This window comes from Heptranchias perlo, chromosome 22 (assembly GCF_035084215.1).
Source record: "Heptranchias perlo isolate sHepPer1 chromosome 22, sHepPer1.hap1, whole genome shotgun sequence".
NCBI lineage: Eukaryota > Metazoa > Chordata > Chondrichthyes > Hexanchiformes > Hexanchidae > Heptranchias > Heptranchias perlo.
In genome coordinates this window covers 43,866,608-43,891,352 of record NC_090346.1, presented here as the reverse complement: position 1 = coordinate 43,891,352, position 24,745 = coordinate 43,866,608, and the positions used below count along the sequence as shown (strand labels likewise).

At 40.2% G+C, this 24,745-nt stretch overlaps 1 protein-coding gene across 1 annotated transcript in view; it reads right to left on the bottom strand.

Moving 5' to 3' along the window:
* Positions 1–24,745, bottom strand: part of cacna1ha (calcium channel, voltage-dependent, T type, alpha 1H subunit a) — a 231,528-nt gene that overhangs the window by 150,133 nt on the left and 56,650 nt on the right. Inside the window, exons 5-6 of the mRNA XM_068003426.1 lie at positions 19,301–19,610; positions 1,325–1,417 (exon numbers count right to left, since the gene is read on the bottom strand). Of these exons, the coding sequence (XP_067859527.1) occupies positions 1,325–1,417; positions 19,301–19,610 (403 nt within the window). The remainder of the gene's footprint in view (positions 1–1,324; positions 1,418–19,300; positions 19,611–24,745) is intronic.

Below are 24,745 nucleotides of genomic sequence, written 5' to 3'. Positions count from 1 at the left end.
ATTAAATATCTGTAATAATAATTAGTTTCAGCCATCACAGTAAAAAGGCAGTCTCGGCCCCTGCAGCTAATATATAAATATAAGATCTTTTTAATGATACAACGTTTAACCCTTGCGAAATTGAATTGAACAAGTATTAATTTATAATATTTTCTAACTTAGCACATTCAACAAATTCTTTATTGGAAGTTAAAAATGGCAATGTAATTAAATTTGCAGCTGAGATAATTGCTCTCATTGACTGTTAAGTGAATAGAGGAAGTACTTTGTACATCAATTCACAAAATGTGTAACTTTAATTGTATTGGTTGTTCTCATTTTGGCTTTCAGCAAAATAAATGTATTTACCTGAGTTATGATATACAGTGGTTTCAAACTGATTTATGAGTTATTTTCTCCATTATACTTTTCTGATTCTTCAGGTTACTGACTTGGGAATTCCATAAATCGTGTTACTCTGGTTTTTATTTAACATTTCAGCCTGTATGAGGTTATTAGTGCAAATGAATTCCTCCATTCACCTAACACTAGCTGGAACTCCTGTTCATCTCTCCTATGAATTGTTATAGGGAATGATACAAATACATTTCTGCATGCTCCTGGTATATGGACCAAGCTTAGCTTAGCGCCACCCATGCATGGCATGTGGAACTGGTCCTTAGTGCCTCGGAGACTCACCCAAAGTATTGGAAGTTGAGGAATATGGGGGCAATTTTACTAGTGTGCACTACTGAAGGGGAGTTTTGTCCACTGTGAGCACAAATCAGAAATTTGTACGCACACTGCTAACAATTTTCTAACCGTTAAAATACATTTTTGAATAATTGTGGGCAACGTACACCTAAAATTATGATATGTGCTTCCGGGGGGAGAGGCTCCCTGCTGGTTGCATGGACTCGTAAATAATTTGTATACTTGTTGCAGTGGAGATCGAACGGCTGTTAGTTTCATTAACCAATGAGTTTTAATGCAGAACATTTAACAATTTCTGGATGTTTTTTGACATACATGCAGGAGAGATGGGCTGAATGGCATGGCTCAACTTTGACGTCTTACATCCTTAAGATATAATTTTCTGAAGGTACATAATCTAACCTATTTTATACTGCACCACAATAGTTTATGCATCTTCCAACTAATATGTGCGCTAACAGTCCTCTAAAAATAACTAAATAATACCTTTTTTAACTTTTACTAACATGCAATAAAAATCGTCTAAATCGTCCATAATCATGTTCTAATCTGATTTTGGAAAAGGGATGAAATATAAATATTTACTATTAAAGCAACCATAGATTTTTAAGCTCTTAAATCACATACTTACTATTATAAGCAATATAAAATATATAAAATTGTAAAAAGAATGTGCATCCATAACATAATACATGATGTCCACCCATCCTTCCAGGGTAATAACCTGGGGAGAAAACAAACAAATATTACATTATTGTGACAATTTTTTGAAATAGTAATAATGGACAAATAATTTCAGGATGCTCACTAAGACCAGTGATCTTATTTAATTTCATCCAATTACTTTGAGTGAGGACAGAGATGTTTAATTACCCAACACTTCACAAAATTGCAACTGATTTTGTTAAATGCACACATATGCACAAATTTGCACGTTACATTAAGAGTATCAGAAAAATTAAGTGGTTTAAAAAAAAGTTTTAAAAAAATGATTCCTCCTTTTATCAATTTCTCATTGTGTTTTTTTTAATAGAGTGCAGTTACCAGTAGCTGAGGCCAGTAGCTGTAGTTTGATTTTTTTTAAATTGCTAGGCTCCTGCCTGGCTGGAATTTTAACTGTCCTGTTTAGGAGAGGCTTCTGTGCGTGCCTCGTTACATCCATGACCAGACCTCTCTTTCCCCTTATCATTTAGCAAACCAGGAGTGACACCACATTGGATTTACAACAGGGTCTGATAACATTTGCTCCTGAGTACTGTTGACGGGGACTGAACTTCCTCCTATGATGCTTTATCAATCGAACTTTCCTGCAATCCTCCTCTTGCTCTTCCATGAAAATGGAATATAAGAAAATCCCCATGGGCAAACCCATGTTGAACTATAACAAATGGTTACCTCCAATTTCCCTGGTAACCCCATAGAGCTGGCTACCAGGCAGTTCGCTGCAGATGATAAGAAGAGTCTGCAAATCGGCCAATTAATTGAAAAAGTATCAACAGAAATATAGTTTCTACGTTAAACTCTTAACTTCTACCTTGACCCGCTGATATTGTATGCAGGTGTTTCTTCTGATGCAGGGCAAGTTAAGTGGAATTATGAGATTTGGGTCAGATAACATCATCCCATCAATTAAATAAAAATCTGGAATTAAAATACTAGTATCAGTAATGATGGCCATGAAACTACCGGATTGTCGTAAAAACCCATCTGGTTCACTAATGTCCTTTAGGGAAGGAAGCCTGCCACCCTTACCCGGTCTGGCCTATATGTGACTCCAGACCCACAGCAATGTGGTTGATTCTTAATTGCCCTCTGAAATGGCCTAGCAAGCCACTCAGTTGTAAAATCTCGCTACGAAAAGTCATAATAAGAATAAACCTAACAGCACTGTGGGAGAATCGTCACCACACGGACTGCAGCGGTTCAAGAAGGCGGCTCACCACCACCTTCTCGAGGGCAATTAGGGATGGGCAATAAATGCCGGCCTTGCCAGCGACGCCCACATCCTGTGAACGAATAAAAAAAAATACTCTGTCTGCAGAAAAGAGGCGGGCACATGCAACTTCTGACAAAATTATGTTTTACAGATGTAAAAAGTGGTAGAAGTTCTGCAAAACTGGGCTCTTCCCCAAATTTCTATTTCAGATCATGCTCCTAATAAACCTCTACAATGGAGGAATTTCAAGGATTATATATCTAACAAGAGGCTTTGTGAAGAGAATACCAGGCAATCTGCCCTACTTTTGTGGAAATAGTGCCAAAGGCAACAACTTAAGTATAGCCAACAAACTGCAAGTCAACTATCCTCTCAGCAAAATATTTTAAAAAAGGAAAAAACATTCAATCCAATGGTCGACATAAATTAACTGTATACATTAATTGTCACAAATTCTCTGGCATTGTTTTAAGATTTCTCAAATCTGGTCTGCTAACAGGGAGAGAAGATTTTACCAAGAAACCATACTCTGCTTTATAGATGCCTATCACTCATTTAATTTATAGACGTATCATCATTGTGCAGTGCGCTGAACAAGTAAACACAGCAACATAAAAATGAGCATGTCTCCATAAAAGCAATTACTGGCTTGTTAAGGTAAGTGTTTATTTAAACTATACAATGGAAGCTTCTTTCTTTAATAAAACAACAGATCAATTTATCAATATTTTGACATCAGGAAGCAGCTGAATTAGCAGCTGACTTAACAGTCTGATAATATTCAAGAAATGAGTGCGTTCACATTCAATTATCGAAAACAGTCAGCTCAATTTGAAATTACTGCATTCTCGACATTGATTGAAAGATTGACTCAGAGGCTCTTCAACTTGCTTCTTCAGTCTGTGAATCTGATCCAAGACCAGCTCCATACTTGGCAAAAATGATTGAGATCTTGAGGTTGACTGTTTCCTCGACTAAGTGTAATTAAGAGATTCAGTCAGCACATCGACAGGGATTAAGCACTTTGCGAGAAGTTTCGATCAATGTATTGCACTGCTCCTTATGGATTGAGCAATACCAGATTAATACTCATGATTTCAACACTGGTGGGTGTAATTTCACTATCACAAATGTGTTCTCCCATTCTCTTAAGTGGTGACTAAATTGAGGCGGTCAGCTTATTTCTTACTGTATTTTTTTTCTATATTGTAAATTCCAGTGAAATACACGATTGTTCAGATTGCTGTTATTTGTTACATGACGCCCAATGGTGCAAGTGCCTGTAGCTCGAGCAGCCAACTCTAGTCTCCCTACTTCAGCTTATTTAAAATGTGGTGGGAATACTTCAGCAGTACAGACACCAATGAAGAGATTAGCAGTGCGTACCATCCACAGGATGCACTGCAGCAACTCGCCAAGGCTCCTTCGACAGCACCTCCCAAACCCGTGACCTCTACCACCTAGAAGGACAAGAGCAGCAGGTACATGGGAACAACACCACCTGCACGTTCCCCTCCAAGTCACACACCATCCCGACTTGGAAATATATCGCCATTCCTTCATCGTCGCTGGGTCAAAATCCTGGAACTCCCTTCCGAACAGCACTATGGGAGAACCTTAACTACATGGACTGCAGCGGTTCAAGAAGGCAGCTCACCACCACCTTCTCAAGGGCAATTAGGGATGGGCAATAAATGCCGGCCTCGCCAGCGATGCCCACATCCCGTAAACGAATAAACAAAAAAGAAAAAAATTGAAATCTGGAAATCTAAAAAGAACAAAAAATGCTGGAAAGCACAGGTAAGCCAGCATCTGAAAGATATTTCAGACGGCAGCTTTCAAATCGGATATTTATAACATACAGAACTATATACTAAATACTCAGTAGTACAGCTTTCACTACACCCACACACAAAAGCATCAATATTCGACATGTACTACTAAAGTGTAACCTGCAGACACAAAACTTTCAGCTCTACACAAGGTCATCACTCATGCCAGCATCGGTTTCTTCTATGTGAAGTGAATGCTCGACATTGATCTTTCTCAAACTAGTTCTTGCTAGTTTATATGGTGCATAGTTATCTATAAGAGTCTCCTTTCGACTCGAAGGATGAGTCTCAGTTGTTGTGGGTTCCCTCATGGGAAAAACGCCAATCCTGGCCACACATACTGCATATATAAGAGAGCCACTAGAAGCCTTAGGTTACAACATATTGGGGCAGAAATCGATTGCGAAGTAACAGAGAGCTCAACCACGCTCTCCGTTGTTAGTGGTGAAATGGCAGAGCAAGTTCCGACTTTTGCACATGCGCAATGAAATGCAGAAATCTGGAACTTGCTCCTACTGGTTTGCTGGCGATATGTCAACTTTGAATTAAAGGTATATCATATGCTGCAATCAGAGAAATCATTGAAAAAGTGCAAACTTGCTTATCTGCCCAGCTGGAAAGTAACTAATTACGCCGCAAAACAGGTACGCTTAAAAATATAGGTCTAAACTAAGTTTAAACAGTGCAGTAAGTCTTAATGATTGCCAAACTGCCAAACTGCTAAAAATTAACTTTTAAAAATGTGGAGTTTCATTACTCCTTATTTTAATAGATTTTGGTCGTGAAAATTTTTTTTTTTTTAATTTTAAAAATGTTTTACCTTTCCCTTCTGTCTCTCATTTAATTCAAGTATTTCTTACCCACTCTTTCTTTCGCTGACTATCACTGTTTTTACATTGATTTTAATGTTGTATCTTTCACTTCCTGGTTTAACAATTCAAGCCAGCAAAGGCAGTGAACGCAGCTGTCAAAAATGCTGCGACCTGATTGGTCAAGGGGCGAGATCACTCCTCTTGCTTATCCCAAGGTCCTGGCTTCGCTTGAACTGATGCCGGGCTCTTCTCCGCTTCCTATTATTATTCACTTCCTTCACCACCGGCGCACCATGGCTGCAATGTGTACCATCCACAGGATGTACTGCAGCAACTCGCCAAGGCTTCTTCGACCGCACCTCCCAAACCCACGACTTCTACCACCTAGAAGGACAAGGGCAGCAGGCACGTGGGAACAACACCACCTGCACCTTCCCCTCCAAGTCACACACCATCCCGGCTTGGAAATATATCGCCGTTCCTTTATTGTCGCTGAGTCAAAATCCTGGAACTCCCTACCAAACAGCACTGTGGGAGAACCTTCACCACACGGACTGCAGCGGTTCAAGAAGGCGGCTTACCACCACCTTCTCAAGGGCAATTATGGATGGGCAATAAATCCTGGCCTTGCCTGTGACGCCCACATCCAACGAACGAATAAAAAAAAATGGCCGATGAAAAGACCGCGGTAAGTTAGTGGGTTCGTATAAATCTATGGAGCGGTGAGCAGTGTTGGTTCGCCGCTCCGAGCAATTTCTACCCCATTAAACAAATGATGAGGGGTGCTGATAAAATGATGTCTGTTGACGACAAACACTTATGGCAGACAGTACTGTGTGCAGCATACTGCAGCAACTGTGACAGCAGGTCCTTGCATTCTGTTTACAGTTAGTGCTGAAAAATCACTTCAAATACCCACAGCATATTCAGTGATGTTTATTTATTGGCTTTGCTGTCGTGTTTCTAATTCCTAATGGGTGGCAGTGACATCTGAATGTTTTGAAAAACTGGAAATGTACTATTTTGTTCCTGCTGCTTCTGTCAACTTTACCAGAGGACAGGAATCTGACAGCACTGGGTACTTTAAGTTAGGGAATGTTAGTTGGTATTGAGCAGTGACTTTATTAACTGCCTCTAGGAGATTAATTTGAGTCTGTGCTGTCGATCTCAGCAATTAAAGTCATCATTTTGGAATCTCCAGAGGCAAAGGTGATTGCTGAAACCATTGAGGATTGAGTGATTTCACCAGAACAATTATGATAGCTTCATGGTGGAATCCTCCCAATTTTTTTTAAAAATGCATTATTCTAGAATACCGACAGGCTCTCACCTCTTCTCCAAGTGTTGCTATCCCCTGCTGGTTGTATAATATATTGTTTAAAAACCACAGGAAACATATCTGCCTAACATTCACAAACACTATTTAAAAAATCAAGCTGAACTATGGCACCCAGTAGGTGGTCTCTAATTATTTATTGGTGTGGTGTAATTTTGCAGTAAAACTGTTGAATATTCAGCAAAACAGATCAGCAGAAAATTTACATTGCCTCCTGTGAAATACAATGTTTTGAAGTAAAAAGAAACACATTCAAAACGGTACTTTGATTAACACCGACACTAACATCTGTGCAAGTGTTTGATGTTGAAAAATATTCCATTTCTTTTTACAAAAGGTATTCAATTTATATATTGGGAATAACGACAGAAAATAGTAGAAATGCAGCATAGGTTACTAAACCATCTGAAAAGGAAAGTTTAGTGTTTTGAGTTCTGAGGAAGGGTCCCACCCAAACTGCTAACCTATCTCTCTATTTCAAACCATGACTGACCTGTTTTGCGTTTCCTACATTTTCTATTTTTATATAAGATTTGCAGCGTTAGCAGTTTTTTTTCCCATCACTTCAATTTTGATAAGATTTTCCTGCTCTTTGCCTTTAATAATAGAAGATTTAATTAACAGCAACAACTTGTGTATATATAGCACCTTTAATGTAGAAAAATGTTCCAAGACACTTCAGAGGTGTAAGGAAAATAAATTAAGCAAAGAAGTAAACTGGACACTTGACCAGACAATGCTGACCAGACAATGCCTTTAAGATTCACTTAAAATGGCTAGCAACTGTCTTCTATAAAACATGGAAATGTCAGGTTGCTTCAAATAAAAAAAGTGTCCCCAAGGTTGAAAACCATTATGCGTGACAAAACCTTTAAGCCATGCTGTAAAGTCCTGTGCCATAGTGCTATAGATGCACTGTGAGCATGTTATTAATATGGAAATGTTTTCATGGGGTTTTTACCATTCATTACATACACAACATAGTTTATAATGCAACAAAAGGTACCCCTCCCAAGTGTCACTAAACTTATCTCTTCCTTGAAGCTCACCACCTGCTCCCATGACCCCCCTCTCATCCCAGTTCCAAACCACCCAACTTCCTCTTTTCAATCCATGATCATCAGTATCATCAATCTGTCCTCATCCTCTGGCTCAGTTTCTAGATCTGTCAAAACTGTTGCCATCACACCCTCTTAAAAAAACATACCAAGCAACTCAAAGAGGAGGAAAAATACACTTAAGGTCATGAAGGACAATAGCACAGAATTAAGAAGGATTCAATACCAAAAGGCGCGGTCTGGAGTGTTAAAAGGGCATCAAAATAGCAAGAAAAATTTTGAATTGAATATGGCAAGAGAAGTGAAGGATAATAAAAAGTTTTTTCTAGTTATGTTAAGAGAAAAAGAAAAATGAGGGATGGAATGGGGCCACCGAAAGTGGGATCAGGGCATGACAACTGATGCTACACAGGTTACAAAAATGCTAAATATGTTTTTTGCCTCAGCTTCTACCAAAGAGGACCTGAAAAGGGAACTAAATGATGTTGCAGAGGCGAGTTGTAACACTATTTACATTACTACCAGCATGGTTGCCAAACGGCTGTGCAACCTTAACGTAAATAAATCTCAGGGGCCAGATAAGATGCATCCGAGGATCCTTAAGGAAATAAGGGAGGAAATTAGAGGAACTCTGACACAAATCTTCCAGAAATCACTGAATACTGGAGAGGTGCCTGGGGACTGGAGAAAGACAGATGTTAATCTTTTTTTAAAAAGGTAGCAAAAGTGCCCTGGGAGTCTACAGACCAGTGAGTTTGACGTCCATTGTGGGTAAAGTTATGGAAACCCTATTTAAAGATAAGATCATGGAGCATCTGGATAGAAATAAAATCATAAAGGATAGCCAATATGGGTTCATGTAGGGGAGGTCTTGTCAATCTAACTTACTGGTTTCCTTGGAGGGAGTGACAAAGGAACTAGAGAGTGGTACGACAATGGATGTGGTGTACTTGGCTTTCAGTAAGATCTTTGATACAGTTCCTCTGGAAAGGCCAGTACTGAATATAAAGAAAGTGGGAATCAGTTGAAATATTTTACAATGGATATGTAATTGGTTAACCAATAGAACCCAGAGGGTATTGGTACAGGGATTGTCATCAGCCTGGGAGAATGTTACCAGTGGGGTCCCACAGGGGTCTGTTTTGGGACCTCTTTTGTTTAAGATCTTCAGAAATGATCTGAAGCTAGGAGTCCCAAGCACAATGGCTAAATTTGCAGATGATACGAAGTTAATAAAGGTGGTAGACTCCAAAGATGAACAGGATAAGCGACAGGAGGATTTGATTATACCTGGGAACTGGGCAGACAGGTGGGAGATGAAATTCAATGCAGAGAAATGCAAAGTGCTTAACATGGAGACAAAAAAATCCAGAAAGAGACTATTACTTAAATGGAAAGAAAATAATGTGCATAGAAAATTAAAAAGAGATCTGGGGTTTCTGGTTTGACAATAAATTGAAGCTATTGCAAGAATGCTCAGTGGCAATGAGTAAAGTCAATATTGAACCGAAATAGTGAGGTAATCCTGCCACTTTATAGGTCATTGGTGAGACTACACTTACAATACTATGCATAGATCTGGTGTACAAAAGGATATTAAAAGGATACAGATAAGAGAAGCCAAAACGATTAAGAGCATGGACCAGCGTATAAAGTTAACAAGCCTCAGAAAAGGCCTAATGTTCAAAGTGACTTTTTCCTCCTCATAGAGTCACATAAGTGAATTTGACTACGAACATGATGTTAAATAGTATTTTTCAAAAATAAGGGCCGGATGAATATTATGTTAGGAACAGACTCAGAGTAAGTTCAAATAAAGAGGATAAAATGCTTTATGGAACGGAATGGTTCTTCAGCACCAAGGAGATATCATATCAAGTAATGTAACTTGACAAGGATTAATCATGTAAGGTGCAAGGTTCAATTTTGGAATGGACTGTGTGTGGTCTGTGGAAGGAATAGGCTCCATGAGTTAAAAACTCTTTCGCATTCCATCCTTTCTTACGTTCTTTAAATATGACGGTGTAACGATCAATTTTACCCTCAATAAATGAGGACTGTACATTTAGCACAACTGAATTGACTAGTATTCTAAGCAGTCCTTGCATGAACAGCGGATGCACTACTTTAATACGTACTTGAGACAATCTTAGTAATCTCTAATTTTTAATAATGGCAAATCTCCCCCATAGTCTTCATTATCAACAATTTTGCTCATTTAATAAATGAGATTTAACATGATTTGATATATTTTAAAAGTGCTCTGGCATAGTCCAATTTACAGTGACATTTATTCATCTTCAATCTAAGTTTGAGTAAGACACTGATGTTTGTTAAAATTTAGAATTCCATCTTGATGAAACATGTAGGGCTTGATTTTCGCACCCCCGAGCGGGTGCGTTCATGGCGGGGGGGCTGTGAAAATCGGGGATTCCCGGGGCGGGTCCGGAGCCTGGCTCCAACATGCGCGTGCATGACATGCGTACTGGGGGAAACACTCCCAGTTGAAATGGACGTGTTGCAGCCATCAGCCTGTGGGCAGCTGCAAAGGTCCATTTGACAGGTGGGGGGGGGGGGGGGAGGGAGATCCTCACTCATTGCAGGAGGACACTCTGTCACTTTGGACAAAGCTTGGCCTCCACCACCCTCCTCCGAACAATAAAATTCACAAACTTGCACACTTACCCTGATGTCCAGACACATTTACCTACCTTGCGGACCCCCTCAAATGTACATCTTCCGGATGGGGGCCGCCGTAGCTGCAGTCATGCCTCCTCGGAGGATGAACAGCGTCACCAGCCTCGCCGTCCACCTCTGACATCTGGAGCCCCACAACACAGTGCTGTGACACATCCACCTGCACACGCAGCAGGAAGGGCAACGGCAGAGGGAGATGCGTCGCAGAAGGCACTACCCTCGCCACAGGGTATACAGACCGAGGCTCAGCTTCCTGGACCTCTCTGAGCAGCAGTGCATACGGAGGCTCAGAGTCACTCAACATGTAGTCGTGGACATCTGCAGCCTCCTTCATGCTGAGCTGCTCCCGGCTGGCCCGAGCACCATCTTCTTACCTGTCGCTGTCAAAGTCACCACTGCCCTCAACAACTTCTCCTCCACATCCTTCCAGGGTGCCACCAGGGACATCGCTGACGTCTCTCAGTCGTCTGCACAAAAGAGCCCTGCAAATACACCTACACCCACTCTGCAGTGACACAATGGGTGGCATCAGTTGTGGGTCTTCAGAGTGATCCTCAGGAAATGGCATTATTGCACAAACCAGACAAGATTCGCAAAGACGTGGCAGTAGTGGTGACAACATAGCATGTTATATTTAATTTCTGATTAACTCACATAAGTAAAAACCATGACAAACCCTCAAACAACCTTGTGCATCCCCTTCATGCTCACGACACGTTTGCCTTACGCTTCCTACTGCAAATATGTGATGCATGCCCTGTGGCTGCAGCACAGGTAGTGACAGGTTGAGTGAGGCTGACCGTGAAAGAGATGCATGAAAGGGTGAGTATGAGATAGAGCCATGAGATTGTATGAGGATTGGGTTGAGTGGTAGTGGTGGGATGAGTACTGGCAAAGTGAGTAAGTGCAGGTAAGATGAGGATGAGCTTTGAGTGGGTGTGAGGAGTGACGTGACAGAGTAGTGTTGGCAGTGCAGAAGGAGATGTGGAGTGGGGGCAGTGATGTGGCAGATGGAGTGTAGGGGAATGAGTAAGTGTACTCACTTCGGCTGACCTACTTAGGTCATTGAAGCGCCTCCTGCACTGTATGCAGGTGCGCGATATGTTGGTGGTGCAGGTGACCTCCTCTGCCACCTCGAGCCAGGCCTTCTTGGTGGCAGAGGCAGGCCACTTCCTCCCGCCCGTGGGGGAGAAGATCTCTGTCCTCCCCCTCCTCCTCACCCCATCCAATAAGACCTGGAGTGAGGCATCATTAAACCTGGGAGCAGCCTTTCCCCTGGGCTGCTTTATGCTGTAATTTTTCCTATTTTCTGTAGCATCAGTCAGTGGAAGCCTGCCCCTTTAAATAGGGCTCCTCCAGCTGACAGCCTATGATGCGGCTGCGCAGTCCGCCCGCTGTGCAGCTTTCCAGCGCGAAACCTGGAAGCAAAGGTAAGTACCTTCAATCAAGCTGCGATCGCATGGGCCCAGTCGACCCTCCGCTGCCAACACACCACCCTCCTAATAGTGGGCCCGTAGTGTAAAATGCTATATTGTTTCTATCTGAACCAAAGTCAATTATTTCAGAATTTCCAAGGTAAACAGTTTTAGGTCACTGGGTTTAATGCAACCAATAATGCTTTTAACTGTAAAATCTCAGCCCGGAAGGGTATTAATTTGAGACTTGAATAAATAAATTGCTGTTTTGGCATAATTTCACCTAACCTGATTGTTCATTTCATCAATTTATTAGAATTATGACTATATTTAGGTGTTAGCTATGGCTCGGTAGTAGTACTCTCACCTCAGAGTCAGAAGGTTGTGGGTACAAGCCCCACTCATATCTGGTCATTATCACATTGCTGTTTCCAATCATATCTGGTCATTATCACATTGCTGTTTCCACTCATATCTGGTCATTATCACATTGCTGCTCGTGGGACCTTGCTGTACCAAGTTGGCAGCCGTGTTTCCTACGTTTCAACAGTGACTATGCTTCAAAAAAATTCCTCATTCTTTATCTTCAATTTGTTCCACCATATCCCTTTCTTGCGTCATCTGCCAAATTTTGTTTTGCATTCTATTTTTAACTTGGAAAAGTGGATTACTGGTTCTTACTGAGACAAAGGAAAACAATTGTGGAGAATGGAAATTCAAGCAGTACCAGGCCTGATACATTACAACCAGAGTTGTAGCTAAATATACACACTGTATGGAAATCTGTATGCTTTTTATTCTCTGGGGTGGCAAATGAACCGCCCCAAGGGATTTGTGCAGGAAATCATTGCTGTTCCATGCCCCGATGATTATCTGGTTGCCTGTCCTAGCTTGCAGCTGGTGCTGCCACTCTGCTCCAGGAGTGCAGGCTATGGTGTAGGCTGCAAATGAGAATTCCTAGTCTTGAAATGGATCACTGACTCCCAACCACAGTAGAGAGTCTACTTCTAAAGCAAAGCTGCAGTACCAGACAGGGGTTGCAGCTGGGGGTTGGAGAGGTTTCATTGGAAACCGGAGGACATTGAAGGGGGAAAAAGTGCTCTGTGAAGAGGAGGGTGACGGTTCAGGTAGCTTTTGAGGAAGTATTGGTATGGTTGGCCAGTTGAATATATAGATAAAACTCAAATGCACCGTACATTTCCTAATTGTGGTTAAAAAGTGTTTGCAATGATCCAGAATGCACCGTTCTTACTGTAAAAATGCAAAATGTTCCCAGTAAAGCATGACCTCAGCACCCCCTCCCAGAAACGACTGAACTAGTGAGCAGACCAGTAGATGTTCAGAACTGTACTTTGAAGAAGAGTGTACAATTTCTTCATTACAACTTGCATTGGAAGCTAAACACTGGATTTTCCCAGTATCTTCTTAGTTTTGCATCAAAGCTTAAAGCAGAAGGAGTTGTATATGAGTGCCCACTAATAAATTGGAATTTTTGGTTTACCAAATTAGTAATATGAAACCTGAACTACGATATCAGAAAAAGATGTACAAGTTTTCAATTATCAGTCCACGGTCTGTGAAGACAGTACGGTTTAAGAAGTCCGATTTTGGTTGGTTTGTGCTGTGAATGCATGTCCACCATAGACAAGGCAAACAACCAAGAGTATGTCACAAGAGACTTATATGCTTTTTCCACTGGATGCAGACTGAGTTGTAAGATGCAGTGACTAAAATTGACCTTCTGTATAGCATATGCAGTCAATTTGAACACCTCAGTTTTATCGATTTATTTCAGTTAAAAAGGATATCAAAGCCCAAGAACATTTTAACAAATACATTTTAAAGTATTGATTGGAGTATTTTAGAACTATGTCAGTTACACTTGGGCCTTGCTCAATAAATTAAGCTGCAAGCACAACATCTATCTTTCAATGAACAGGATTACGAAAAGATGAAAAACAAAAAGCCATGGAACGGTCAACAGCTTAGCTGGTATGAGAGAGAGAGAGAGAGTGTCAGGGCAGTACAAAATTGGATTGTCTTATTGATGTTGGACCATTAACTTGGCTTAGAGATTAAGCAGCACTAAAAGACTGATGTGAAATAAAGAAGCAGTTCAGTAAGGGATCAACCTCTTTAGAAAGGTTATTCCTTATTTAGACTAAACCCCGTTCAATCTTCAATTCTTCCATACATAGGTGAATGATGACAGAAATACCATTGCTAAATATAAGCAAGAATCTGAAGAGTGGATCAAGGCACAAGTGCTGTATACCTATACCATTATCTACTTGGTTACAGCTTATCAAATCAAATTGATACTTACAATATAGCAGCTCTTATAATTATTAAAGTAGCTTATATTCTTGACTTTTAAAAAGACAACTGTGAAAGCAGTGTGGGCAGATTGTAAACTCAGAAAAAAGTTCTTTGTTGGGGCTTTCATTAAGATCACATATTAGTTAACCACAGATTGTTTTGAAATCCCAGCCTATGTTTACTAGGTCTTCCATCGCTTGATTCACTTATGGAGCTTTCCCCATCCTTCAGTAGTACTGACTACTTCACAGATGGCCATTGATTACAGATGAGAACAAAGCAAAGAAGATGAACAACTGATTTGTGCTGATGGGAAAAAAAATAGGACCTTGTCTCAGAGAGGTGCCCTCTTTTCCTTGGATTTAGAATTAGCAGCTTCAACAAGTCTGTCAATTTTTGTAATATTTGTTAAGCAGATACCTCTCTCTGATGTACCCAACACACATTACTGAGATGAACTTGAGAAAGTACAGAAGTAGAAAAGGCTTAAATAGTTCATTCCTTCCAACAGACCAAATAAAATGTGCACTACCGTGAACTCTATAACCGCTGTACATAATTTCCTGAGGGCAGTGAATGGCTACAATTAAAACTTCCAAGAATGATACAGTTCTAGCACATTACTCCTATCCACCGTGCTGTGACCGCCCAGGTATCTATATAACATTAAAGCTACATTATTCAATTCTGACATGGTATACGCCACTGGTGACATTTCCATCTTCCTTGCAGTACTTGAATCATAATGTTCCATTGACTATTTGACCATCAGGGTCACATAAGCCTGTACCTCATGCTTAGCCAAATAAATTGATCCAACTCCTTTTTAAAGAATTGGCAGCATTCTGATAGTTTATTCCACAGTCCAGTACTCTACGGTATTCTTTCCTGAACTCTGGTTTTATGATCAAAATCAAATTTAAATAAATTGCTCATAGCTTCATTCAACATTTAAAGACTTGGATCATATTCCCTCTCATTCCCTACTCCAATGAAATTAAGTTTAACAAGCTTACTTGTTAGACGTTCGTCATGCCTATTGAAAGGTAGAGTACCCAAAACCGCAGACAATTTTCAAAATGTGGCTCTACCAATGAGTATTAAGATAACCTCTTTTGACCTATAATTAAATTCCCTTCAGATACATCATTGTACTTTATGGGGCTTGTTGATGAAAAAACATATTACCAGAAATACAACATTTAGATATTGCCATTAATTTTCTAAGTGTTATGGTGGTTTGATTATCACCACTGAACTTTAAGAATTCTGGTTTAGTAGCTCTCCTGATGACTTATCAAATTTAGCAGCTGAGCCAGACAGACCAGGAACATTCCAGGCACGATTATCTGTTTTGTGTTGAGTTAGTAGATCTTAGCCAGGCAGTAGTAGGGGCATTATAATTGACCTGGGTTAAGAAGGGCAAAACGACTAGGATTCCCAGTCCTAATCACTATCCAGCGATTTTCTGCTGGAAGCACAAGTGTTTTAGATACTAGGGGCACGATTTCAAAAGAGAAAAACGGGTGGGTTGGGGGTGGGGGCAATCAAAATCACTGTTTTTGGGAGCGTGCAGATATCCCGGCTGGAACTCGCACATTTTTGAATGAGACTCAGCCAAATCTGTGTGCGTGTATATAGCAGTCACCAGGAAGTCCCGCCCCCACTTAAATCCGGTGGGCTGATAATTAAAAGGAGCAAATCTAGCTCATTGAGGTACTTATGGTAGTTTGTTTTTTATGTATTGGATAGTTAAAAAGATTTTAACGATGCCTGGGCGGCTTTCCCGCGGCTTCCGATTCACGCCTGGTAAAACCAGGCAGGAAGGGCCGGATCAGTGAAAAATAAACTAAATAAATTAAATAAAATTACACTTCCCTTTGCAATCAAATTAAATAAATGTACCTTAAAAAACAATGTTGCCTGGCAGCCCCCCCCCCCCAAACTCTGATCCCGATGTCCGATGTCTGCCCTTTGATCCCAACGTCTGATTTCTCCACTCTAATCTTTGTTCTCCCAACTCCCCCCCCATTTCTATCCTAACTGCCGTGAGGTTTCTCTCTCTCTCTCTTTCTCTCCCGCCCCCTTGAATGTGCAGCTCCTGTCAATCAGGCTGGCTGCCTGGCGCGAAACCCAGAAGAGGCTTTGATTGGCCTTCTGGGTTTGGCGCCCACAAATCACTCCCCCACCCCCCCCCCCCCCCCCCGCCCCCACCCCAGACTCTTCCCACCGGCATATTAAAATTGTACCCAGGGTGAGGGAAAGACCGCATCCTGCTGTAGTCAAATGTTCTGCTGATACTCACAGGCAAGGTTCACATATTAATAATGGCCATTTAGGGAAAGGTACTGGAAGGTTCATAGAACTACAGACGTCACTGTCTTCAGGAGAGAGGAGAGAAAATTTGGTGGCGGAAAAGAAATCTGGCTTAAAAATAGTCTAGAACTCAAGTATAACTTAGGATAAACCAGCAAACATCACAGTGCAATTCAGTTTTGCATTGCACAGTCAGAGAAGACAGGTGTTAAGCTCCATGTAGTGAGAGAAGGCATTGTTTGTGTCCAATTCCGAGATTACTTGAGAGTTTATAGTAGAGGAATTTTTTTTTTCTTCTTGTGTGTCTCCAAGTTATTCTCTTCAGAGGTTGAAATGTCCTCTATTAACCAACAGAGATGTCCAACTAGGATAACAAAACTGCTGACACTTGGATGACATTTTGTCCTCCTTTGAACCACTGGGAGTATTTGTGAAATACATTATTAGAAAAAAATCAGTGTTGCACAGTCAACTGCAGTGAAACTGGAGTGTCTTGTGGGAGTCCAGAGTTCAAATGCCAGTATTGAAGCATTTATTAGGGCTTTTTATTATGTGGGATGAATCGACTCGATCCCTATAGTACAAAAACAAACAAAAAAAAATCTAGATGCACTGAAATTTAACAAGACACACAGAGTGTACAGTTCTTTCAAACTTGAAAGTTCTTGACATTTCTGCATGCCATTATCTCAAGTTAGTGAAGAACTGACTGGAGCTCTGTCACCTTCAAAAAGGGAGAAAGAAACTTTCTAATATGAGTGCAGGGATCAATTAAAACAAATCAATTAAATTCTCTTATCAACACATATAACTGCCAATATTTTATTAGAAATCTATTTGCAATGGTTCTTTTGTTGTAGTCAACTGAAATGAGAATGTAAACATTGAAGCATGTATGTAGGCTATACTTTTAAAATTGGTCAGCCAACATATCTTTATTGCTTTATTTTTGGTGAATGTTTGAGCTCATCATGGAAAGGCTGCTGTTTTAAAGAATGGAACAATTTTCCATAATTTCTCCCAGGGTTTGCATCAACCACCCTTCCTGTGAGCAAAATACAGGTTACACAAATATTAATGCTTCTTCCAATCTGCACCAACAAATGTGTCATACTTCCAACCTCATCCACATTGCCATTTCCAAAATCTGCCCAATTTTGTGGCCTCTTTGAGTGAAATTGCTCTATGATTTTATGGGAACAAAGTTAAGATGGTCCAAATTCATTTTTTGCAGCCAGCAGAGAGGGGAGATTCTCTCAGTCTGGGCAGCATTTAAACTCAGAAACCAGAAATGAGCATTCTAATACTTTGTGTCAGCATCCTAATTCATTTAAATTAGCTCAATTAGACAAAAAAAAGGAGAAATTCTGTACTATTTTCCTTTCAATTAAAAAATAAGATTTTAGAAAGTTTTTTAAACTAGTTGGTCTATCTAGTTACCAAAATAACTGCATCTTCAGTCAAAAGCATTCTCTTACCCAAGCGTTTTTTTGCAATTTGCCCCTTTCTTGTATCCCCATTGTCAGCTTTCCCACCTCCACGCTGCTCTCATGGGCCGCAGACCTATGTCAATTAATAGCGCTTTGTCTCATTCAGAAAAAGGTATTTTTTTAAAAGACCTAGACAGTTCTCCCGGACCAGTTTCCAGTTGTTCTCTTCTTTCTTCATTGCCCCACCCCAAGGTGAAGCAGTATATGATAATTCATCCATCACTGCAGCTCAGAAGCAACAATGATCACCAAAAGGAAGAGGCCCATTTCCAACAATATTCATAGCTGCCATTCAAACTCAGGGTCCTTTGAGGTGGAAGTTAAACATGAGAGTTAATAGGCTACATCATGCTTAGTTATTTAAATCATTTCAGTTATAGTGAGCACAGCCAGTAGCACCAATAGATTTACTTTCTTCTGTGCAAATATCCTAGTCATAATGAACAAAAATTGAAAAACAGAACTTCTACCTCACATATTTCAGAAGCATGCTGCTGTTATCTTTCAAAGATTATGGGGCAGAGAAGCTTAATTTCAATTGTTTTATACAGAATAAAACATTGTGTGGCTATGCAAAAGGAAAACCTGAGAAAAAGTGGAAACAAGCTGAACGTTGATGGGTACTGTGCTGAAATCTTACTAAGTATTGAAAAATAATAAAACACCATACGTGATATTCACATTTTTTTGGAGCAAGAATAAGTTTCATATTTTATCTTCTTACATTTCAACAGGCCACTACCTACCATGCACCATTCCCAGGATAGCAAGGTGAGTAAGTGACCTGCTGCCAATCCTCTATCAATGATGCCCTGTAGTCAAACATTAGGAGATGTACAGTGGCCTGGTATAGCTCACCATCTAATTTTACTTCAACTCTCCGCACCTGAACTTCACCTCTCCCTAATGGCACGGTCAAGAGTAGGAATTCATCACCTGCCCCAGTCCAACCTGCATCCTACCACTGTGAGACAAAGCCTGCTGCAGTATCACCAAACATTGTTGCTGTCCCATCAGACATACTTAACAATCTTTACAACAGACTTTTCCCTACTACATGGGTTTATCACATCATTATCCCATCCACAGTCTCAATGGCAGTCACACAAACAATGTCAAGTGCAGAAATTCACGAGTAACACCTCAATAATAGACAAATTTGTTTTGGATCCAATAAAACTGAATTATTCATAAACCCATTGTTGGTAATATCTCCATACTATAAATATGTTTCTGTCTTTGTCTCAACTATAGTGATATTGCAGAGATGTTCTTAAAATATAGAACTTAGTTAGATCGATAGCTCAAAGAAACTCAATTAAATTGGAATAGGAATAACTTATTTATTTACTGCCAGAAAAAAATACAAATACATATTAATGCTTTGGAATCTTACCTGAAAAATAGCAATCCAGGCATATCCTATATTATCAAAATTAATGGCGCCCTTATGTGGATTTACATCTCCGGTCCTGCACACATTGTAATATTGATTCCAGTTTATGCAGCCACTTGTGTTGTTCACTTCCAGGCTATACTTTGGGTGGTTGTAAGAATCTAAGCTAAGAAAACATTCAGCTCCATTTTCTTTCAAATTTGGAAGGTCCTGACATTTCTGCATACCATTATCCCGAGGCAGCGAGCAAATAAATGGAGTCTCATCACCTTCAATCTGGTAATATAGAGGTAAAGAAATATTGTAATACCTAAGGAATAAAAAAAAGAGGGAATTAGTCACTATTCATTCTCGTCAATTGATTATTCACACTGTATTTTACAGGTAAATCAGATCAGAAAGAAATATAACTCATGAAGCAAAAAAAAATCCATCGTCCGATCTCTTATTGGTAAAGTGTACATCATAAAATTGATGCTCAGTCTTGCAGCTCAATTTGGTTGATAGTGGCACACACTAAGAGCATGAGAGGTTCAATTTTCTTTTAAAACTGACTTTTGTGCTCGGCAAGGATCATTGGTACAATTGCTAGAGAACTCTTTTTTAATCATTCTTTGGGATGTGGGTGGTGCTGGCAAGGCCAGCATTTATTGCCCATCTTTAGTTGCCCCTGAGAAGGTGGTGCTGAGCCGTGTTCTTGAACCGCTACAGTCCATGTGGTGAAGGTACTCCCACAGTGCTGTTAGGTAGAGAGTTCCAAGATTGTGATCCAAAAACACAGAAGGAATGGTGATATATGTCCAGGTCAGGATGGTATGTGACTTGGAGGGGTACTTGGAGGTGATGGAATTCCCGGGCACCTGATGCCCTTGTCCTTCTATGTGGAGGACATTTTCTATTGTTTGGACATAGTGTCATGTTCAAATAATACCAGTTCTGGTATTACTGGATTACACAATGAGGTAAAAGTCATTCTACAGTAATACACACTATGCCTTCCTTTGGCACCCCTGAGACAGCGCCTCTTCTGAACCAATGTGCAATTTCTGTTTCCCACACCAGTCTTCCTCTGAGGCTTCTCTAAACAAGACTTCATTTCATTTAATGCTATTTTCTGAGAAATGATGATCAGCTTTGTGTTGTGGACTCACACCCACTCCATATGGATAAAAATGTCCAAACTCCTTTAATTTAGGACCTTTATCATAGAATCATACAGCACAGAAGGAGGCCATTTGGCCCATCATGCCTGCACCGGCTCTTTGAAAGAGCTATCCAATTAGTCCCACTCTCCTATTCTTTCCCCATAGCCCTGCAAATGTTTCCTTTTCAAGTATATAGCCATGAGAGGATGAAAAAAAAACTCCTATCCCACCTCAATGTGCAAGGTACTTAGGTTCCATAGGCAATTAGATAGTGCTCTAATTTATAGCACAATCTAGTCTCCAATTTAATCCAGGTCTTCAAAAGGTAGAACAGAAAGTCTGCCCCATGCTAAATATCCATTTAGAATACTTTCACATTCAGTTTCAGTCACCAATTGTTCAGTGAAATAATAAGTGTCCAATAAATTATTTTTTATTTCTGTATTCAGTCCTTTGTTTCGATGAACTTTTTATTTTGTAATTGCCAATTTTCTCTCCTTAACATTCCTTGCTGGGATATGGTTTCACAGGCACCAGGTGGAGGCTATTTGACCATGGAGACTAATCCTTTCATCACCTGATCCCCACAGACACACACTTTCAGCAAGGGTTGTTGATAATAATCAGGCGTGGAAATCTTGGACGATTTTACCCAAGGCCAACTGCAACACCCTTACTGCCAACTTATCAAATTAACCAAATTAGCACAGACTAAGGATCAAATCTTGTATGATCTTTCAATTACTACTGTCCCCTTGTACACTGTCAAAAAAAATATTGCTATTTCATTCAGAATATATAATAAGAGTATACATGCTCTATTTGCACTACTTGTTATTGTGTTACAAGCCAGCAGGATGTTTTTGAAAAATATCATTCAATAGAAAAAGTGACAGAAAATGTTTTCTTCAACAAAAATCAATTTCAAAAGCTGTGAGAAACATAATGTGCGCTTGCTGTTTTCTGCTCTAATTTACTTCCGTCACCATCTGATGCCATACAGTTCCACAGACACAGGCACATTGTCCAAGTGGTCCATGGTTGAGTCTAGACAGTGAGTGTCAGCAGGCTATTTGACTGTGGTGGGGGGGGGGGGGTTGGGGGGCAGAGATGGGCGAGCCCACTGTCTTCAAACAATTATTAACATACATGCGCTTCTTACAGGGAGTAATTAGATGTTGTTCGGAATGGATCCCTTGATGATTTTCAACACCTTAACTTGGAGGTGCTGAAACCAATTACAGTGCTCCTACTGCTACCCTAGTTAAAACTAGGAATCATACACGGGAATTTCCTGGTCCGTAAGGTTCAGTTACTCACTGGATAAACTAACTAAGCCATTATTGAGCTTAACCCATTTTGTACCTGTTTTTCGAGATTGACTATTTAATAAAGCTTTCACTGTAGGCATCTGTGGTGTTTGTGCCATAAACCATGATGGTTTACTCCACACAACCCATTCATTGGAGGACAACATGCATTATTAAATCAATCAGCAGTTACAGCTCTAAACTGGTTGAGAACATCAAATACATCCATACTCGTGACTGGATGATTAGATTCTCCACTCTTTCAGGCATAGCTTACACCCAGCTTCTGGACTCTTGCACCCATTATTTTAATACTCTGAGTAAATTTAGGTTATTTTCACACAATTTTGTTCCATAGAACGAACCTCACTTGCAATGGGGAAGAATAACTTCAGATAAGCTTCCCCTAGCTAAGGTATCTTTGTTGATTTTTAAAAGTAAATCAAAAACATTCTACAGTATCTTAAAAAATTTTTTAATGCATGTAAAATTAATTTTACCCACGAATGTGGTGTGTGGAAATATGATGTACTAGTCAGGCTTTTTTTGACCAAAAGTTTGCTATGTTAACTAACTCCTGGACTTGTTTGCATGCTTCATATAATATTACTGGGGTCATGAAAATCATTTTTTACCAAATTCCACCAATAAATTGAGGGATTTTTTTCAGATGGTGAATCAGCAAAAACTGATTTTCCCTCAAATTTGAGAAAACCTCAACATTTCCCATTGTTTTCTTATCAAAAATCAGGTCTGCATGTGTGCACTTCACATCTGTGCCGTCAGCTTGCACAATGAATGCTGTATATGCCATGCTAGCGTCAGTGATGTGATGCACATGAATCTTTGGATCTAATTTTCAGTGGTAAGAGCAACAAAGGCTGTACCATTTGTTTCTTTGTTTTGAGGGGGCCTGGATCTTCTTTAGGTACTGCTGTGGGAGCTATATTTTTTATACTGCAGCAAATGTCAAATCTTTCATTCATAGTTAGCTAAGGAGCAGGAAAGCAGTGCACTGGCACAGTTACCTCACTGATAGTCCCTTAAAGATGAAGGTCATTAATCAAAGGCTGACTCAGGTCACAACCTAGGTAATGCATGCCAAAAGCTAGATTGCAACAGTTCCTTCAAACACGACCTCCAACAATTTTTATTATCCCATCATATCAGCAGGTAAATGGCTAGATCCACAATATACATAAGTTCTTACTTTTAATTGAAACAAAACCCTATCTAGGGGTTAAGTGAGAGTTTGATGGTGAGCCCCTATTCTCAGTGCAGCTATTTCATTGAATAAATTCAATGAGAATACAAAGGTACGCAGGCAGATTTGCATTTGCCTCTTGATGAATTGCCTTTAGTGCTGGGATGGTACGTGGCCATTAAAATCCCATAGTACTTGGTGTACTCATTTAACTTAAAATATTCACTCTTGAAGCAATAATTAAAACAAAAAAGCTGCTAGTGTATTGGGGTGTATTTTAGCTAACATGTTTCAGTGGGAACCAGTATAAAAATATGGCCAATGTTTTTTTATATATATGCTCCTTCCTCTTCTCAGGAAAATCGGTTCTTGTGTGACATGAATAATGCATTTTATAAGTTTGTACAAGAAAGAGAGATTAAATATTATGCAAAGACTGTTACCATCAGCTAACATTCCTACATAGTGTAAAGCAGCACAATTGCCTGGGGCACTAATTATCTGCTCGAAGGACACAGCTACTACAGAACATGGAGCATTCTTAAGACTAGGTAGGCCATCATTATAGCTTGTCTAGGTTTGAAGTAGTCTTAAACAGAGACCTATGATTAGAAATGCCACACAATCATTCAAGTGTCATTTTCTGCTCTCAAAAATATGAAAAGCAAAAGCAAAATGTCTGAATTGAAGAGTTCATTATTAGAAGATTTTTTTAAGGTTTCATGACAGTTTCCATATAGCATGTAGCAATTGCTTGCCAGTTTGGAGAAACCGGCAGAAAACAAACAAAATTTCCAAGAATAGCTCCTGCAAGAGGCACGTCAGTTTGGAATGATTTGAATAATCTCTTCTAAAAGTATATGGATTATGATAAATTACAATAAAGCTAGTTAAATTATGTTTTTGCTTGATGTGACAAGGCACTAATACCATTTTGAATATGTCAGCTGTTACCAGGCAAAACCCACATTATAGGGTCATTTTCCAATATCACTCTCCCAGCGTGGAGCGTTAACTTAGTCACCAATAACCTGCACACTGATGCTTAGTTTGGGTTCCGCCAGGACCAATCGGCTCCAGAACTCATTACAGCCTTGGTCCAAACATGGACAAAAGAGCTGAATTCCAGAGGTGAGGTGAGAGTGACTGCCCTTGACATCAAGGCAGCATTTGACTGAGTATGGCATCCAGGAGCCCTAGTAAAATTGAAGTCATTGGGAATTAGGTGGATGAGTGCAGCTCCAACAACACTCAAGAAACACGACACCATCCAGGACAAAGCAGCCCGCTTGATTGGCACCCCATCCACCACCAGCGCACCGTGGATGCAGTGTGTACCATCTACAAGATGCACGGCAGCAACTCGTCAAGGCTTCTTCGACAGAACCTCCCAAACCTGCGACCTCTACCACCTAGAAGGACAAGGGCAGCAAGCGCATGGGAACATCACCACTTTCACATTCCCCCTGCAAGTCACACACCATCCTGACTTGAAAATATATCGCCATTCCTTCATCATTGCTGTGTCAAAATCCTGGAACTCCCTACCTAACAGCACTGTGGGCGTACCTTCAACACACCGACTGCAGCGGTTCAAGAAGGTGGCTCACCACCACCTTCTCAAGGGCAATTAGGGATGGGCAATAAATGCTGGCCTTGCCAGCGATGCCCACATCCCATGAATAAATAACATTTTTTTTAAAAAACCACTGGAAGAGCATATCAGAAATTTAGGAGCAGCTTTTGTATGTTTTCCCCGCCTTTAGTTTAAATGGTCAGAAAATGA